This window comes from Thamnophis elegans, chromosome 13 (assembly GCF_009769535.1).
Source record: "Thamnophis elegans isolate rThaEle1 chromosome 13, rThaEle1.pri, whole genome shotgun sequence".
NCBI lineage: Eukaryota > Metazoa > Chordata > Lepidosauria > Squamata > Colubridae > Thamnophis > Thamnophis elegans.
Genome location: NC_045553.1, coordinates 9,177,733 through 9,198,052, shown reverse-complemented (window position 1 = coordinate 9,198,052; position 20,320 = coordinate 9,177,733). Strand labels below are relative to the sequence as shown.

The window sequence follows — 20,320 nt, the reverse complement described above, 5'->3', positions numbered from 1 at the left end:
ACCCTTGATCCTCTGGGCAATGATGTTGAGCCTCTGGAGCGCTGTCCTATCTGCCCCTGTGCAATTGGCAAACCAGACACAGGCGCAGTGAGTTAAAATGCTCTCTGTGGTGCAACAGTAGAAGGTCACCAGAAGTTTTCATTCAGTTCTTGTTTCCTGAGAAGTCTCAGGTAGTATAATCTCTGCTGGGCCCTTTGACCAGGGCTGCAGTATGAGTTGCCCCAGGTGAAATCCTCTTTTATGATAAAACTCAGAAAAAAAGAGGAAGTTATAAGAATAGTAATAAGCCAATTCAGTTGATCAAACACTCATGAAAACCATGGTTTTTCCCCCCCAATATAACCCAACTAGTTGAGTTCACACAATAAATTTGGCTGAAAACCATGATTTACAAGCAAGGAAAAGTTGAGTTACAGATAAAATTTAAAAATATGTGAACCAAGCACAATTGAGTAACAAACTTTTTAATGTTTTGTCATGTCTTTCAGCCAATACCAATACAAGTAGAAGCCACATTAAAAGGAAACTTTCCCCATTGTAATTATTTTTAATATATTGATAATGATACCGTGTGATAATGCACTTTAGATAAGAAAGGGTCCTATGTGAAACAAGATAGAAAATTTAAAAATTTATTTGATTTCATTTTCCCAAGCACAAACTGGCATTGGTTACACTAAAACTTGTTAAAAGCGTTTTAAAACAGGCTTACATAAAATCTAGACAAAGTTTTGGTAGACACAAGGTATTTACAGATTCATATGTACAAAATAAAACACACAGATGGCAAGGCATCAGTTCCCTTCCACCAAGAAGAGAAAAACCTTTCCAAATATAACAAGTGCCACAATGTGAAATATGGTAAGTGGCTCTAAAATTTTTCCCCAGAGTGGGAGAGAAACAACTAACGATCTTCAACAGCTTACCATTAGGATAAAAGAGCAATAAGGGCATCGAGAAATTTGCTCCTGTCTTCCATTTTCAATTCGATTACTAAAAGAATAAAGGAAATAAGTGTCAGATGGATAATTCATTATCCTGAGCACACTTTCTGAAGGATGTCCTAAAGATGCTTTTTTCAAATGGCAAGTGGACTTTGTTTTTCCTGGAAGAGGTTTCGCTTCTCATCCAAGAAGCTTCTTCAGTTCTGACTGAATGATGGAGGATGGAAGGATTTACATTATATCCTCCATCATTTAGTTAGAACTGGAGAAGCTTCTTGGATGAGAAGCGAAAAGTCTGTTCTGACCAAGGCTTCCCAAGAGCATGAAACAAACTCCATGTCCCAACAAAAAACCCTTTTATTAATTTGCTGTGATTTCTGCTCATTCACATCCAGCAAAGTCTTTCGAGGGAGGATTTAGTCACAAACCTTCTCTGGCTTGGAGAGCTGTCAGACTGATATCTGCAGAATGGAGTCACTGACCAATTAGCGAACTAATTGTCTCCTCCAAACTCCACTCCCTTTCTGCTCCTTTTTCCTCTGGGAGGGGTCATTCATTGTCTGGCCTTACTCCCAAGTTGACCCCTGTTCTTCAGCTGTTCCCTTCCCCTGGCAACTCTGTGCACACTGCCTCACTGATGTCTGACTCTGAAGGCAGTTGATAACTGGCATAGGGCTCTGGCCCCCTGTCTGCCTCCGACACAGAGCCCTCATCAGAGCCTTCCCCAGACTCCAGGACTGGCCCAGGTTCCTCCCCAACCTCCTCACTCTCCGAATCTTCTCCCAGCTGCATTGGCGGATCATAACAACATCTTCAAGGAAAAACAAAGCCCACTTGCCTTTTGAAAAAAGCACCTTTGGCACAACTGTGACTTGGATGACTCAAAATCTCCATAGACATTCAGATCATTAATAATCAACAGTCTAATATCCTTCTTAAGATATTAATATGTTGTTAAGAATCAATTCAGATTTTTAAAGCAGCTTATGCAAATTCATTTAGCATCATTTAGATACTAAGCTGCATTGTTGTCACTGCCTGCAACTAAGCAATTGATGGCCTCCTGGTCACCAAGTGATACTGGTTTACAGGTAGTCCTCAACTTATACCCGTTCATTTAGTGACCCGTTCAAAGTTACGATGGCACTTATGGCCCTTTTTCACACTTGCAACTGATGCCTGGTCATGTGATAGAAATTCAGATGCTTGGCAACTGACTCAGATTTATGACGGTTGCCGTGTTCTGGGGTCACATAGTCCCTTTTGTGACCTTCTGACAAGCAAAGTCAACTGGGAAGCCAGATTCACTTAACAACCAGATTAGTAACTTACCTACTGCAGCAATTCACTTAACAACTTTTACAATAGAATAACAGAGTTGGAAGGGACCTTGAACGTCTTCTAGTCTAACCCCCTGCTTAGGAAGGAAACCCTACACCACTTCGGACAAATGACTATCCAACATTTTCTTAAAAACTTCCAGTATTGGAGTATTCACAACTTTTGGAGGCAAGTTGTTCCACTGATTAATTATTCTAACTGTCAGGAATTTTCTCCTTAGTTCTAGGTTGCTTCACTCCTTGATTAATTTCCATCCATTGCTTCTTGTCCTGCCCTCAGGTGCTTTCGAGAATAGCTTGACTCCCTCTTCTTTGTGGCAGCCCCTGAGATATTGGAAGAGTGCTATCGTGTCTCTCCTAGTCCTTCTTTACATCAAACTAGACATACCCAGTTCCTGCAACAATTCTTCATATGTTTTAGTCTCCAGTCCCCTAATCATCTTTGTTGCTCTTCTCTGCATTCTTTTTAGAATCTCAACATCTTTTTTTTTACATTTTTATGCATTTTACATACTTTTTTACATTTCTTTTACAACTGTGGCAAGAAAGGTCGCAAAATGGGACAAAATTCAATTAACAAGCTGTGGTTGTAAGTTGAGGACTACCTGCATATGCATGTAGGTGAGCATGAAAGCTTTCAGTACAAAAAGAAACCGAACTATTTAAACATCTAGGGTGAGAGAGAAACTTGGACGTTACCTTTAAAAAGAATATTTTGACAAAAAAACTTATCAGGACATATTAAGAATCAGTTCAGAATTTATAGCTCCAAGGAATTTGACTCACTAGACATGTCAAAGTGGTTGTGTAAAGTCCGAGAATTGGTGTTTTCGGCAGCTTTTTCAAACGCTCTCCCAAAAAAGCTAGAAAGAGAGAACAACACATCTTGGTGAGATACTTGCAAACTAAGTTTCTGATTTCATTCACCACACGTTACTAGTCTCCATGCTTGAGCCCATAACATTCCAGAAGTTCCATTCTGTGGCTGGAACAGTTGCTCTTAGCAGGCCTATCTTCACTCCACTCAAAAAAGAATTTGAGATCAAAGAGACCCTCCTGCACGTTAGGAATAATCAGACAAAGCCCTTACTTTTTTTTGTCGGAGCTTTCTGTGTGAGGCGGGGTCCCAACCATGATCACCGTCCCTTGCTCGAGATTCATGGGGGCAGCCATAACCATGGGCAGCAGTTTGCAGCGCTTGTTTCTGGTCTTAAAAAAAAAAAAAATCAAAAAAGGGGTTTAAAGTCTAAAAGGATTAGACGACGCTCAAAGGCGGAATCTTAAGACCAACGTCCTGGGTTTGGGGTGTTTTTTGTTTGAAGTACAGACAAAGGACAAATTTGAGGATTTAAACTATCTTGAGGAAGATTGCAGATAGAAGAAAAGGCTGGAGAAAGATGTGACTGTTAAGCATCCTAAACAGACTTTGCTTCCACTGCCTGCCATTGCAGTCTCGTTGCACTGTTAATTTTGAGATTTTTTTAAAAAAATCTCCCTTGCTTTTAAAACGGAGATTGACATACCTCGCAACCATAAAAATAGTTTGGAACAATTTAAAATGCTTTTAAGATGCCACCCTCAATAGTTATCCAAGTAAGGTTAGCACCAGATTATAGCAGATGGATGGATGGATAATGATGTAGACAGCATACTAAAAAGCAGAGACATCACCCTGCCAACAAAAGTGTGTCAAGACTGTGGTTTTCCCCGTTGCAATGGATGGCTGTGAAAGTTGGACCATAAGGAAGGCTGAGCGCCAAAGAATGGAGGCCTTTGAACTCTGATGCTGGAGAAGACTCCTGCGAGTCCCTTGGACTGCAAGGCGATCCAACCAGCCACCTGATGAGAAGAAAGGACTCCCTGGAGAAGAGCCTAATGCTGGGAATCCTGCATTTTTCTTCTTATTTCATTGTCTTTCATGCTTATTTTAAAGCACTGAATAATTTAATTTAGGGCCAAACCAGGCAGGATGTTAAAACAGTTAATGTGCATATTTTATTTTTATTTTATTTTTTAAAAAGGCATTCCTGGAGTGTATTACAGAAATGATATCAGATAGGAAGTCTGTAATTTTTAGTTTTTCACCCAATCCTTATGAAATCTCAAGGAAACTTCCTCTTTACAAAACTCTCTGTGTGCGCGCACGTTAAGAGAAGCATTGATACTTCTCTTTTTTAAAAGCAAACTTTATGGTCTCTGAGTGATATCTAGTTTGGGCATTGTTCAGGATATTTTTGGTTAATGTGGCTTAAATGTCATGCTTCAAAAAAAAGTTGTTAATGGAGGCTGCATGGTAAATGAATAGGTTACTTACCGAAGAAACGAAGGATTTAAGCAGGCACTTGGTGAGCAGACATAAGGATATTGGCCTGGAGAATAATTTCACATCTGGGGTACCCTGAAAAAGAAATATTTATAACTAGGTAAATGGATAGAAAATTAAAATAGATGATGGATGGATAGATAAATACTGTATTTTTCGGAGTGTAAGATGCACCCTTTTCCCTCAAAAAAGAGGCTGAAAATCTGGGTGCGTCTTATACACTGAATACAGCATTTTTTGTCTCCCAAAACCCCGCCCCCTTCACCAAAATGGCCATGCAGAGCCTGTAGGAGGCTTTCAGAGTGCTCCTGGGGGCTGGGGAGGGCAGAAATGAGTGAAAAACGGGCCGTTTTTTGTTCAATTTTGTCCCCCCCAGCCCCCAAGAGCACTCCACAAGCCTCCTAAAGGTTATACATGCCTTTTTTTTGAAGAAAAAAATGGGCACGTTTTTGCAAAAAACAGTCCATTTTTGGGAGGTCTACAGAGTGCAAAAACTTTTTTTTGAAAAAAATTGCCTCTTCAAAACCTTGGTGCGTGTTATACTCCAAAAAATACAGTAGGTAGATAGATGATGGATGGAGAGATGGATAGATGATAGATGGAGAAAAATGGCAGACAGTTAGATAGATATACAGTTAATAGATAATAGACAGATGGATATATAGTAGATACGATCGATCGATAGATAGAGACAGACAGACAGACAAGACAGAGTCACAAACACGCACACACACAGAATAGTATAGAATGGACAGGAGAAAGGTGTGAGTGCAAGGGGATGTTCACCTCCATGAGGTAGCAATACAGGAACGGTCCCTGGTTGATGACAAGGTTGGTGCAGATGCAGCTGGCCACAGTCTGCTGGATGGCGCACAGCTGCTTTTTGGCCAGCTGCAGTCCTTGAAGCAACTGGTCAAGATTACCCCTGGAAGGAGAAGCAAAACGAAGACACTGCTTTTACCCAGAAGGAAAGTCATTCATAAGATTCTTAGAATCTTATTCACCGAATGCAGCCATTTTTGGCCTCCTGAAGCCCCACCCCTGCATCCCATTTTTGTGAAACGTAGCCGTTTTTGTCCTCCCCCAGCCCCCAGGAGCATTCTGCAGGCTTCAAGCAGGGATGAGGGAAGGCAAAAATGCCCCAATTTTTGCAAAAAAGGCCCATTTTTCACAAAAATGGGGGCATTTTTGCCTTCCCCCAGCCCCGCTGAAGCTTGCAGAGTGCTCATGGGGGTCAGGGAGCACAAAAACCTTTTTCTTACTTACATCTTCGAAATCTTGCTGTGTCTTATACACCGGTGCATCATAGTCCGAAAAATACAATCGTACTTGACACCCCCAAAGTTCCTCTTTTCTCAAACCATTGCCTTTGACATATCTACAAAACCTATATACTGTGTATATTAGCCTGATGATCTGTTCCTTGTTCTTAGGAACCTTAAGTTTCCAATGCACACAATTGTTCCACCCTGAGCAAGCTGAAGATTTTCCTAGCTCAGCTGTTTCCGTTCTTTCTCGTGCATTTGCAAACGTCTGCAAATAATATTTTTCTATAGTTTAGTTTAGTTTATTGTCATTGCACCTCGTGCAATGAAATTAAATGCCAATCTTCAGTGTACATTATGTCAGACCTGGAAGCCATCTTTTACTTTGGATCTTTAGGGCTGCCACACTTAATGGAAGGGCAAGCTGTGGGAAAACGAAAGAGGAGATTGGATGGAGTTGGAGTGATATATAGCCATAAACAACATTCTTTTCTCTGTGAGTCAAGGACGTTCGGCCTGCACCTGGAGTGGTGTGACTGGGAGGCATCCCCAGTTGGGACGGTGGATGGATTGGACCAAGAGATGGAGGTGTGGATGTAGAGGAAGGGACTTTGACTTCCTTTTGGGTGGGGAAAACCCGGGCTGCTTTCAGATTCGGGTTTTCCCAGATGTGCGAATATGACATCTCTAATAAAATGGAACTTTGAGGAATTACTTGGGAACCTGACACATTATGCATAAAAAAAAATAAAACAAAGCACAAATCCTTCACATTCTAGACAATTGAATTAAAAAACCCCGATATTGCATTAATATTGCACTATACAGCAGAATTCAATATGGTTAGTTCTCTGGGAATAGAGAATAGAGAGACTAAAATTTTCACTCTCATGGCCTTCAGAAAAGCTGTCAAAACCTGGCTGTTCCGGCAGGCCTGGGGCTGTTGACCTTATTGTTAAGGTCCAGCCCCAATTAGAAATGTATGCGTGTTGGAAATTTTTAAATTATTATTTTTTTCATTTTGCTTTTCTTTTTCTTTCTTTCTTTGTAAAGTGGCCCGGAGTCCTCCGGGATTGAGCGGCCTAGAAATTTAACAAATAAATAAATAAATTTTAGTGTCAGGGTTCCAAATAGCATCCAAAAGTAAATCAGAATCCAAGGTAACATATTGCTCAAAGTTCCAATTTATTAAGAGAGCCATCTTGGCACAACTGGGAAAACCCAAATCTGAAAGCTTCCAAGTTTTCCCCACCCAGTTGAAAGTTTAAGATCTTTCCCCCCTACCCACAAGCCCATCACATGGTCCAATCTCCCATTGCCATGCTGGCAGTTCCACCTATCCAGTTCCGGTCGGGTGCAGAGACAAAGGATGACCTTGGCTTTCTAGAAAGAATTTTGTTATGGCTACATATCATCTCACTCCGTACAATCCTCCCCTCCCATTTTCCCACAATAGAAAATGCATAGTAGAATAATAGAAAGGGTGGCAGGCCAAAGATCCAAAAGAAAAGATGGCTGCAGGCCTGACATTTAGATCTTTTGCCCTTTCCTTCAGTGGCAACGTGAAGATCTGCGAGCTTCAAGAATTCTGGGAACTCCCAGAACTCTCCAGCAAGCTTGCTTGGCTCTGGAATTCTGGGAGTTGAAGTCTACCATCTTCAAGTTTGCCAGGGTTGAGAAATACTGCCCTGTAGCAACATTTCCTAAGCTGGCTTCTTCAACATATGGATTACAGTGTGTGTGTGTGTGTGTGTGTGGGTGGGTGATATATATTACCTGGAAAGACTATCCAGCGCCTTGATGAAATTATCAGTTTGGCTCTCCTCCCTTTCCATGTTCTCCATCAACGCCACCGTGGCATATACGACATCACTGGCTAAAAACTTATTTTTAAAACCAAAATGGACGCTGAAGGTTTGCACTCTCAGATCCTTCATTCTGAAAAACAAAAACGAAGTCAATGGAGATGTTCAAACAATCCCACACTGTGGCAAGCCGTAATGTTTGGCTTTTTGTATTAAATTTTGTCGTTTAACATATGGTTTTCATCTTTTACGATTGTTAAGCCACCGAGTTATCGTGAGGTAAGATGGCCTATAAATTTTACCAATAAATACATATATGAGAACATCAGCTCAGAATTCTGTATCATTAAAAAAAAGTGACGATTTTATTTTTCTGGGCTCCAAGTTCACCGCAGATGGGAACCGCAGCCAAGAATTTAAAAGGCGCTTGCTCCTGGAGAGGAAAGCTATGGCAAATCTAGACAGCAGACTAAAAAGCAGAGACATCACCCTGCCAACAAAAGGGTGCCTAATCAAGGTTTATGGTTTTCCCAGTTGCAATGGATGGCTGTGAAGGTTGGACCGTAAGGAAGGCTGAGTGCCAAAGAATGGAGGCCTTTGAACTCTGGTGCTGGAGAAGACTCCTACGAGTCCCTTGGACTGCAAGGCAATCCAACCAGTCAGTCCTAGAGGAGATCAACCCTGAGTGCTGTTTAGAAGGACAGATCCTGAAGAGGAACCTCAAAGACTTTGGCCACCTAATGAGAAGGACTCACTGGAGAAGAGCCTCATGCCAGATCAATGGAGGGCAAAAGAAGAAGGGGGCGAAAGAAGGAGGTGGCTGGATGGAGTCACTGAAGTAGTCGGCACGAGCTTAAATGGACTCCAGTGGATGGTAGAGGACAGGAAGGCCAGAAGGAATGTTGTCCATGGGGTCGCGATGGGCTAGACATGACTTCACAACTAACAACAACAACAACAAGGTATATTTACCCAAACTTATTTGCAGATTCCTCAATGATTTCCCGAAGATTCTCTTTCAAGGACATGTCCATGGAATGAAATTTCTGTTTGACTTGCTTTAAAGGCAACCTTAAAAAAAAACAAACAAGGAATTAAGTACCTGGGGAATGATGGCAGGAACACTTCCCAAAAGATTCATCTGACACACTGAACTAAGACACTGCCAATCTCTTCCTGTTTATTGTGAAATAGTCCTCAGCTTACAACAGTTCATTTAGTGTCTGTTGTTACAACAGCACTGAAAGGAATGTCTTAGGACCATTTTCCACACTTACAATTGCAGCATCCTTATAGTCACATGAATAAAATTCAAAGGCTTGGCAACTGGCGGTGTGTCATACGATCCCCCTTTTGCGACCTTCTGCCCCAAACCTCTACAATATATATGGACACAGACTTGGCTGTCTGCCACAACTAAGGAGGGAGATAAGCAACCCCTTGGCTGGGAGCCCAGAAAGCTATCTCTACGAAACAAGGCTTGAACTCACGAAATTTTCTCAATCTTTCTCTACGACTGGATCAGAAAATGGTTGTTTCCTGCAAAATTCCCCTCCCGTCGCCCCACCTATAAGCTCTCTGTGAGAGGCCAATCAGTAGCCACCTGTTCCTATTTCCTTCTGTGACCTTTTTCCCTCCTCATCGCAGCCCTACGCATAGTATGTCAAGGAAAGCCTCCCTCTGTTCTTCCTCACTGCTCCCTGACTCAGACACCACCTGGTGGCCAACAGGATTCTCTAGTCCTTGCTCTGACTCCGAACACCCCCCAGAGTCTTCCTCAGCCTCCAGGACAGCCCCATAGTGCTCATCAATGCCAGATTCCACCAACAGCTCAGCCGGCAGCTGTTGGGCCACAACACCTTCTGACAAGCAAAGTCAATGGGGGAAGCCAGATTCATTTAACAATCGGGTTATTAACAAGAGTGATTCACAACAACTGGGACAAGAAAATGGGGGGAAATATTTAACAAATGCCTCACTTAGCAACAGAAATTTTGGGCTCAGGTTGTGGTCATAAGTCAAGGACTACCTGTACTGTTAATTTCTGAAAAGGATGCCTTTTATTGAACAATATCGGAAGCTGTTTTACTCGGATTCAAATCACCGTCCCTGTATTATTCCTTGCCAACCAATGGCAGGAGTTTTGCAAAATTTTAGATGTTTTCTTTCTTTTTTTCTTTTTAATAAATTTTTTATTGTACATTTTTAAAAAATAATACATCACATTTCCAGTTTTGCATCAGCAATGTACTGGCTGTGTCTAGTCCTTTTTGAGTACACATAGTTTTACACACCTAATATTCTCAATCATACATTTATAATCTCTTTTAAATAATGTTGTACGTCATATTTATAGGCATTATTTTTATAATTGTATAATAACATTTTTTTATATTTATCTCTCTCCTTTCTTCTACTACTTCCCTTTCTCCTACTCCTCTCCCCTCATCCTTCTCTCCTTTCCCCTCTTTCTTCTCCTCCCTTTTCCTCTTCTTCATTTCCCTCTCTCCTACTCCTCTCCTCCTTTCCCCTCTTCCTTCTCCTCTTCCCCAGTTCTCTCATCTTCCCTCTCTTCCTCTCCCCTAATCCACTTCCTTCTCTTTCTTTCTAATTGCTACAGAAATGTTGGGTCTGAACCTAGAATCTTCTACATGCAGAGGTTGTGAAATAATAGAGGCTCTGGATAAACAAGGGATACCAAGCTGACTTTGGTTCAATTCTGGTACATGGGTCTTGGCAACAAACCTGGCAACTTTAAGACTTGTGAACTTCAACTCCCAACCATGAGGAGTGGAAGTCCACAAGTCTTAAAGTTGCCAAGGAGACCCCTTATTCTAGTATTATACAATACACTGCCTGTGCTCTTCATTCCTTCAGCGTTACCATCCATGGCCATTTATAGAGATCTCTGGATCATCACAATTTGGAATTTTTTTTCTTTTTCAATACCCAGCTGTCCCGATTAACTCACCCCATGTCAGCCAAGAATTCTTGCAACCTCTTCTGGCCTTGAACAGACCAAAGCTTGAAGCTGGCAGATGTGTAACAAGTATTGCAGAGACTTTCGTACAGAGACCAATGCTGATAAAGGGCAAGGCACAAGCTAAGGCCATAGAGAATTAAGGGTGAATAATTATGATTGGAGTGGTGAGAATATATCTGCTGAACAAAAAGCAAAACAGACAAAAAAAGCAAATACCGTAATTTTCAGACTCTAAGACGCACTGGAATATAAGGTGCACCATGAGTTTGAAGAGGTAATTTTTTTTAAAAAAAGGTTTTTGCATTCTGCAGGCTTCCCAAACCCTCTGCATGTGGTTTTTTTTTAAAGGGCATGCAGAGCTTTGAGAGGCTTGTAGATTGCTCCTGGGGGTTGGGGGGCCAATAACAAGCAAAAAACACCCGTTTTTCTGCTCGATTTTGCACTTTGCAAGCCTCCCAAACCCTCTGCACATCCATTTTTGCAAAGGGGGCGGGGTTTCGGTAGGCTAAAAATGCTGTATTCAGTGTATGAGACGCAGTCAGATTTACATCCTTTTTTTTGGGAGGAAAATATGCACCTTATACTCCGAAAAATACGGTAATTTTTCTGTGGACCACCAACATTTTTTTGCAGGCCACCAGTTGGGTGATCGCTGATCTGAGCCAATGACGTCACAGTGAAAATTCCATTTGTGTGTCAAGTTGCACCTGAAGTCCTGAACAATTTCTTACCACCCTTTGGAAGGATACTCATATTCGAAGGCGATTCTCATGCAGTCGATAGAAAGGGAGTTCTCTTCGTCCCCGTTGCGATGATTATGCCGAGTGACGTGGCCCTGGAGAGTCCCGACATCTGTGACGTACTTCATTCTTCCATTAAAGAAAAATAAAGACAATATATTGTACTGACTGATGGGAGCAGTGGTTCCCTCGCCTCTTTTTCTACCTCGAAGTTCAGGAAATGAAAACGTTTTTCTGGGGAAATGTTAGGAAAGAGTTTATTTTGGAACGATTTAGGTCCCACAACTGAACCAATTCTTGGCTCAAGAAACACCATGGAATTCAGGGGACAAGCCAATGATTTTAAAAGGGGTATCAACTTTTTCACTTACTGAGTGATTCTGTCTTGGATCCACTGGTCTGTTAGTCCAACAACAGCCCACCTTACAACAACAACAACAACAACAACAAAAAGAATAGAGACTTGCATATATTCCTTTTTCCCCGGCAGGAAGTCATCGACTTACAACAGTTCATTTAGTGGCCATTCAATGTTACAACAGCACTGAAAAAAGCAACTTAGGATTGTTTCCCCAGTTACGGCCTTTGCAGAAGCTCCATGATCACAAGATCAAAAGTCAGATGTTTGGCAAGTAGTTCATGCTTATGGCCATTGCTGTGTCCCAAGTTCATGTGATCACCACACACGCATGCGTGTGGGAGCCAAACTGTCGCCATAACAGGCTAGGTAAAATAGCTAAGCCAAAGAAGGATAGAACAAAGTTATCTGAATTAAGAACCTAGTGGAAATTTACCAAGGCCAAAATTAGCTGCCGTGTCAAATAGACAGTTCTGAGAAAAACAAAGATAAGAAAGTGTAACAAGAATTCATTCCGAGTGTTTTATGTGTAGGATAGCCTCCGCTACCTGAAACACAAATACACAGGGGTGAAAAACCTTGCACCAGAAACATCTTTATGGCCTAACGGTCATAAATACCGCCTCATGTAACAAGATGTGAACCAGCTACTCCCACACATACCCTTTCTCCTCCCTATGCTGAATTATAACTTTCTATCCCCTCTCTCCCCCTCTCAATGCCATGTAACTTGTAAATCTTCTGTCCCCCCTTCTGCCCACCCTTTGCCATGATGTGATTTGTAGAAGGCTGTGAACTTTTTAGCTTATGCTATGTGTGATTATATATGTCTTTTGATACGTTCCTTTTTGATGACGCTGTAACTAACTTTTTCTAATAAATAAGCACTCTGAACAGGCAGAGATTGCCATTTCACCCAAACTGCAGCCTTCGTGTTTTATTGGGAAGCAGTTTCAGGAATTGGAACCGTGAAGTGGACCACTGGTTTGGGGAGACCCCTGCATCCTGCAGGCTGCTGTCTCTTCACATGCGCGCACACACACATAGAGGAAGTGATCACATGACCTTGGGACACAGCAATGTTCTACATTCAATATAAATCCTTCCATTCCACACCATCCACCAGTCAGAGCTGAAAAAAGCTTCCTGGATGAGAAGTGAAACGTCTTTAAAAAAAAAAGAACCCCCATCAGAAAATCTAGTTGCCTCTTGAAAAAGCACCTTTGGGACAATTAGCAATATCACGAACAAGATGCCAGGGATTCAAGCAACACCCCTAATGAAAGAAGACTTTGAGGCTTGTGCTCCTTCAAAGCTCCATTTTATTAGAGATGTCCTATTGGCACATCTGGGAAAATCCAAATTTGGGAGCTTCCAAGTTTTCACCACCCAAGCCCCTGCCCAGCACCCACATGCCCACCACATGGTCCAATAAGGCACCATTCTAACTGGAGATGCCTCCCAGTCACACCACTCCAGGTGCAGGGTAGGGTGTCCTTGATTCTCTTGAGAAAATAATGCTGTTTTGACTATATATCTCCCATTCTCTATATAATCCCCCCCCTCTCATTTTCCCACAGTAGAAAATGGGCCCAATGTAAAAGATGGCTTCCAGGCATAATATAAGACTACCTACCACAGCATGTCGTTCAAGTCTTTGGACATTATCCACGCCAAATCAAACATCATCATGGCAGACTGTAAAAGGGGAAATGATGAAGTGATCAGCATAAAGAGGAAACTGTTCGGAGTTGTCAAGAAAGCACTTTTTTGAGGGGGGGGGGGACACCAAATATTGGAATTTTGAAATATGTATCCCACTAAAAAGAGGTTGTATGTGAAATCATAAATATGAAAGATGTTTATTGGAATGCAATTATCAACACCAGCAAATATTAAATGAAGTGTGCTCAGATGCTGAAATACACCATGTAAATTAATTGGGGAGAGTGGAAAGGAAAGGTAGAGGTAAGGAGAGAGAGGAGACAGGAGAGAGGGAAATAGAAGGGAGAGGAGAGGTAGGAGAGAAAGAAGGAGTGGCAAGAGGAGGAAAGAGGAAGGGGAAGTAGAGAAGAGAGGGATGGTAGAGGGAAGAAATGAGGTAGGGAGGAGAGAGGGAGAGGAGATAGGATGGTGGTGAAATAGGGTATAATATGGTGTATTAAAAGCAGAAGAGCAAGTGACAGCTGTTCTGGGTTGAGAGAATGATATAATAATGGACAATACAAAAAAATTCTATTCAGATGTAATGGTATATATGTATGAAATTAAAGTAAACTTTTTTTTAAAAAAAGAAAGCATATCTTTTCAGGGATACCTTCCACAGCCAAAAAATAAATTCTGCAACGTACACCATCCGAGTCTCACCTTTTCCCATTGCTCATAATAATAGAACCTGAATCAACAGATTAACCTTTTTTTTAACTTAAAAGTTGGCAGGGTTTTGGATTATAGGTAGTCCTCAACTTACAGCCACAACCGAGCTCAAAGTTTATGATTCTAAGCAAGATGATTTGTTAACCGCATTTTGCCCCATGTTTACGACCATTCTTGCTACATTGCAGATGAATTACTGCAGTTGTTAAGTTATGGCTAACGCGAAGCTGGCTTCCCCATTAACTTTGTCAGAAGGTCGCAAAAGGGGATCACATCACACACACATACCCAGGACACTGTGATGGTCATAAATACGAGTCAGTTGCCAAGCGTCCACATTTTGATCCCATGACCATGGGAAAGCTGCAACAGTCGTTAAGCGTGCAAAATGGTTTTCGGTGCCATTGTAACTTTGAACGGTCACTAAATGAACTGTTGTAGGTTGAGGATACCCGCATAGGAGCTGTTCAAAAACCAGGTGGATTTCCACGGAAGATGGTGCAAATCCTTTAAGTTAGCTTTCTAGAAGTTAAGAAACCTTATCATGCAATAACTCCTTTACTTAAAAAAGTAATGAATCGTACTGTGAGGAGGAGATTCGATACGTACTGATGTCCCGTGATATTCATACTGTTCGTAGTCAAAAAGAATTTCTTGTCTAAATAAAGAGAGGGGGAAAAATCAGCAACATGATCTGCTATGATCATAAATAGAAATATCTATTCTGACCAAGGCTTCCTGAGAGCATGAAGCAAACTCCATGTCACGACAAAAAACCCTTTTATTAATTGACTGTCAATTCTGCTCATTCACATACAGCAAAGTCTTTCAAAGGAGGATTTACAGTCACAGACCTTATCTGGCTTGGAGAGCTGCCAGGCCAATATCTGCAAAACTTGGCAAGGAGTCTCCAAGAGTCACAAACCAATTAAGCCAACTAATTGTTTACTGCAAACTCCACTCCCCTTTCACTCATCTTTTATTTCCTCTGGGAGGGGCCATTCATCGTCCACCTGTGGCCTTACTCTTAAGTCGACCCTCGTTCCTTAGCTGTCCCCTTCCTCTGGCAGCTCTGCCCATGAGAACACTGGGAACAGGCTCCAGCTGTTCCTCTGCCTCACTGATGTCTGACTCCGAAGGCAGCTGATAACTGCCAGACGGCCTTGGCCCAATCTCTGCCTCTGATTCAGAGCCCTCCTCCGAGCCTTCCCCAGACTCCAGGACTGGGCCAGGTTCCTCCCCAACCTCCTCACTGTCCGAATCTGCTGCCAGCTTCACTGGTTGCTGGACAGCCACAACAATATCCAGTAAGCAGATGGCTTGGGTCCTATGTACCTGCGTGCCTCCCACTCTCTTCTTTCGCGTCTTTTCATTGTTCTTTCTACCACTTCCTATGGAAAGATTACGATAAACAATGATTAATGCCTAGGGAAAATACCCTACAAATAAATATAATTGATTCAATGTGGACAAGAAGTGTAACATTTGACAATGAAACAATTTTAACTTAAAAAAAAAACATTCCTTAAAAGATTAAGAGTTACAACTTGAGTTAGTTTCAAATGATACAAGATAGCCATGAACAAGGGAGCAAATATTTTTAAATATCACTTTTACTCCCTGATATTCGTATACTTTGTTGCATCTTCTTTTTCTTAGCACAGTCCCTGTTAAATTATCTTAATCTATAAATATGACTTTCCTTTAAAATGCCGTTTCATTTTAATTGGCTCAAATCTAACCTCTTCAAATCGCCTCCGTTTTCCTGCAGGCTCTGATCCGTTGCTTTCATTCCCAGAATCCTCCTCCTCTTCCTCCTCCCTGAAAATATCATCATAGGCAGGAACCTCGAGGTCATCATCTTGCTTGACCAAGAGTTTGACCTAGTAAAATTTAAACAAAACAGCAGTAAAACCCAGCAATGACCTGGGTGAAAGATAAAGAGGTAAAGCAGATAAAATTGGTCATGGATTGTAGAAAATATTAGACTGCATGGTAAAATATTTTACATTACACTAAATTTAAACTCCGTATTACAAAATGTAATCTCCACCTTTCCTCCAATTGCATGACTGTCATGTACATTGGCAAACTGATCAGATATTTTTTTTATCCCACCTTTATTATTTTTAGCCACCTAATACATTGTCCTCAACTTACAACTGTTTGTTTGGTGACCGCTACAAAGTTACAACTGAAAAAAGTGACAGGAGCGTTTTTCCCATTTACAAACTTTTCAGCCTCCCTGTGGTCACATGATCAAAATACAGACTTGGCAACTTTCTCATATTTATGACAGCTTCAATGTCCCGGGGCCTTTTGACAAGCAAAGTCAATGGGGAAACCAGATTCACTTAACAACCGGGTTACTGATTTATCAACTGCAGGGATTTACTTAACTGTGGCAAGAAAAGCTGTAAAATGGGGCACTTAGCAACATAAATTCTGGGCTCAATGATGTTTGAAAGTTGAGGCCTACTCAACTCAAGACTCAGTCTTGAGTCTAAACAAAACATAAGACAAAGGTCAAACAAACATAGACAAAGGGACTCAAACTATTCTCCAAGGCACCTGAGGTTAGAACAAGAAGCAATGGGTGGAAACTAATCAAGCAGAGAAGCAACTTAGCACTAAGGAGAAATTTCCTGACAGTGAAAACAATTAATCAGTGTAACAGAAGTTGCCTCCAGAAGTTGTGAATGCTCTAACACTGGAAGTCTTTAAGAAGATGTTGGATAGCCATTTGTCTGAAACGGTATTGGGTTTCCTGCCTAGGCAGGGGGTTGGACTAGAAGACCTACAACTCTGCTATTGTATTGTATTGTATGCACATTTCCAGTAACTGATAATAAAAAGTCAGCATCCCTAGTTATTATTAAACCACTCAGATAATAGCAGAGGATTCACAAATGAAAAATTCCCACAGTCCTGTAGAGGATATAACATTATAAGAACAAACCCCAAGAAACTGGGCCTCATTTATGACATCAATATTTTATTTTTTTCCTAAAAAAAAAAAGAACTTACTTGCGTCTCATTGTAAATGTTCACCACATTGATAGGTCTATGTGTATCGCAAACAAAGAACAGAGTATCGTCTTCGGGTTGAAGGATTTCCAGCAGGTCAATGTTGGCCCCACAGTTTAGGAGCACAAAATACTTGAACTGTAAATAAAAAACAAGTAGGTTGTGGAAATAAATTTGCATGAAAGGTTGTGTAATATATATCCAAAGTAGCAAAACTCTTGGGACTAGATACCAACAATTGTCCTTCAAGAATAATTTAAAAGTTGCCATTATAAAAAAAAAAAAAGAATTTTAAAAGGATCTTATTTACGGTCCATTTAGCATAATAGGATTTTCCAAACAAAATGTAGATAATGTACAGTAAATTCAAGAGAAATTGTATTTCATTCCTGTATGTATGTATGTATGTATGTATATATGTATGTATGTATGTATATATGTGTGTACACACACACACATGTCCCATTTATTATTATTTTTCCTTTACCTGATCCTTATGTTCTAGAAATGCTGTTTCCAGTTCTTGCCATCCAGAGACTGGGACTAATGTATATTGCACATGATCACACTGGAATAAAGCCTGGAGAAAAATTAAGGCTAGATTTAAGAGCAAAGACTAATATTGTGGCTTTAACTGAGCATAATACTACCAGCTTCCAAGCAAGTATTTAAAGAGAAACAAGCTAGAATTGTAGAGTTTTGTTAATCGCTCATGTTGTTTAACACTCTAATTTTGTATTTTTTTTACTATATTTAAGATAAATAATTTATAGGCTGGAAGGAAGTTGGCAATTCTCATGGAAATCCTAATAATCACCAAAATCAGGCAAGGATGCTTTTCTTTTCCCATTCTATAAAGTTGCTCAACTGACATAATTTTATTGATTTATATTTATAAAATTTGACTCATATTCAATGACTAGATTACACGTGTACTAATACATTTATCATTACAAGAGCATCCTGAGAGCAGTTTCTATAGGAAACATCTGGGATGTATTTGGAAACAATTGTAACTGAAAATTGTATATTTTTTAGAAAATAAGACAAACTCCCTCAATCACCCCATCCCCAACCATTGTCCCCAATTGCCCTACATGAAGGATAGTGATAGTATATTCATTTGGAAATAATATTCATTGCATGCTTATTTACAGTGACTTAGTGGCTAAGACACTGCTAAGGTCGCCAGTTTGTATCCCTAGCACTGCGTAACGGAGTGAGCTCCCGTTACTTGTCCCAGCTTCTGCCAACCTAGCAGTTCTAAAGCACGTAAAAAATGCAACTAGAAAAATAGGGACCACCTTTGGTGGGAAGAGAACAGCGTTCCGTGCGCCTTCAGAGTTGAGTCATGCCGGCCAGATGACCACAGAGATGTCTTCAGACAGCACTGGCTCTTCGGCTTTGAAACGGAGATGAGCACCGCCCCCTAGAGTCGGGAACGACTAGCAGGTGTGTGCGAGGGGAACCTTTACCTTCCCCCATTGCACAATATTTTGTCACTTGTACACTCAAAACACTTGAAGGGCAGACTTACTTGGAGAATTTTACAAGCACATAATGCATCTATGTCCGGAGCCACCAGAAGTAGCACCCGCTGTAAGAAAATATAGATGTTAGTTAGATGAAAATATAGATGTTAGAGGGAGTCCTCAACCTGTGACCACAACTGAGCCCAACATTTATGTTGCTAAGGGAGACATTTGTGAAGCGGGTTTTGCCTCATTTTACAACTTTTCTTACCACATTTGTTGAGTGAATCCCTGCAGTCGTTAAATCAGTAGCACGGTTGTTAAGTGAATCTGGCTTCCTCATGGACTTTGCTTGTCAATTTTCAATTTCAATTTTATATGATGTGAAGGATGTGTGTTTGTGTTTTTATTTTTACAGTTATAATGTACACTGAAGATGGCATTTTATTTTGTTGTACAATGACAATAAACTAAACTAAATACACCCCCCCACACACACCAAAGCCCAGCTCCAGCTATACTGGCAGAGGAAAGCCTGCCCCACCAGATCAGCCCATGGATGCAAAAGCCTTTACAGGGAGGAATATAATACCCATCCTCCACAGCCACCAGCTCAAAAACCCTGAAGGGGAACTCTCTTCCAGGTCCAGCTCCAGCACTTGCGTCCTCTACAACAGCCCCACCAGAGCAGCTCCAAAGCTTGTTCGGGTGGATTACAAGACCCATCCTCCCCAGCCCCCAGAACCCTGAAGGGGAACTCTCTTCCAGGCCCAGCTCCAGCACTTGTGTCCTCTACAACAGCCCCAAAAGCTAGTTCAGGGTAGATTACAAGACCCATCCTCCATAGCCACCAGTCATTTTTTTAAAAATCCCCCCTCCATCCCCCAAACAAATCCCTGTCTACGTCCAATTGCCTCACCCCGACCCTGTGAACCCCTGATACAATCCAGCCTGAGGACTACAATACCCAGGCTGGACTACAGTGTCCATCCTCCCCCTTTCAAGCATTGAAAGGAGGAAACCCTCAAAATCTCCTCAGGCCCAACTCCACCCCCCCTTCCCGTCCCCTCAGCAGTGTTAAGCTTGCACAACAGCCCGATCGGGTAGGCCCATGGGGAGGGAGAAGCTTCTCAAGGCCGCGGACTACAAGCCCCATGCTCCTCAGCCGCCGTCCTCAAGTCTCCTCCTCCTCCCGACCCCGAGAGGCTCCAGCCCCCTCTCACCTGGCCCACGACCACCTCGTAAAATTCCTTCCGAAAGTCTGTCAGGAACATGACCAGCCGGGAAAGGGAACAATGGCGGCAAAGAACGACCCGCTTCAAGGAAGGCGCCAAAGCAGCGCCTTTCCTCATTGGCCGGGAGCGCTCCGGAAACCGACCAATCGAAGACCGTATGATATAGCTCTGACATTCTGGAATGGGCGGGGTTACCGCGTCTCAGTCCCGCCCTCTTCTTCCCCGCCTGTCTTAAAGAGGCGGAGAGAGGAGGGAGTGGGGTACGGTCTTTATAGTTTCAGAGGGAGACTTCCGGCTCTCAAAAAGCATCGTTCCATATGTGCGGGGCGAAGAGGGTGGAAATACGGTAGGCGTTTCTAGATAATTGTAGAGGGGTGTGTGTGTCCCGTTCCATTCCAAGGCTTGAAATAATTGAATCAGAATAAATAGAATAGAATAGAATAGAATAAAAT

At 41.7% G+C, this 20,320-nt stretch overlaps 1 protein-coding gene across 1 annotated transcript; it reads right to left on the bottom strand.

The window, feature by feature from the left end:
• Nucleotides 1-618: 618 nt before the first annotated feature.
• CDC45 (cell division cycle 45) lies at nucleotides 619-20,026 on the bottom strand. The gene is made up of 18 exons (XM_032229581.1): nucleotides 19,857-20,026; nucleotides 18,699-18,758; nucleotides 17,649-17,741; nucleotides 17,162-17,299; nucleotides 15,877-16,017; nucleotides 15,470-15,525; nucleotides 14,744-14,792; nucleotides 13,395-13,456; nucleotides 11,772-11,822; nucleotides 11,410-11,529; nucleotides 10,649-10,780; nucleotides 8,650-8,748; nucleotides 7,649-7,810; nucleotides 5,394-5,532; nucleotides 4,599-4,682; nucleotides 3,375-3,493; nucleotides 3,071-3,147; nucleotides 619-993 (listed from the first exon to the last, which is right to left on the bottom strand). The coding sequence occupies exons 1-18, from the start codon at nucleotides 19,983-19,985 to the stop codon at nucleotides 929-931; spliced, it is 1,776 nt and encodes a 591-aa protein (XP_032085472.1). The 5' UTR covers nucleotides 19,986-20,026; the 3' UTR covers nucleotides 619-928.
• Nucleotides 20,027-20,320: the final 294 nt, after the last annotated feature.

Excerpts from the sequence above, each read along its gene's own strand:
- CDC45 (XM_032229581.1), bottom strand. The coding sequence starts at position 19,985 with ATGAGGAAAGGCGCTGCTTTGGCGCCTTCCTTGAAGCGGGTCGTTCTT. Across the intron at positions 15,526-15,876 it reads AACGGAGGCGATTTGAAGAG|GAAGTGGTAGAAAGAACAAT; the intron begins GTTAGATTTGAG and ends ATCTTTCCATAG. Across the intron at positions 11,530-11,771 it reads ATCCAAGACAGAATCACTCA|AATGAAGTACGTCACAGATG; the intron begins GTAAGTGAAAAA and ends CTTTAATGGAAG.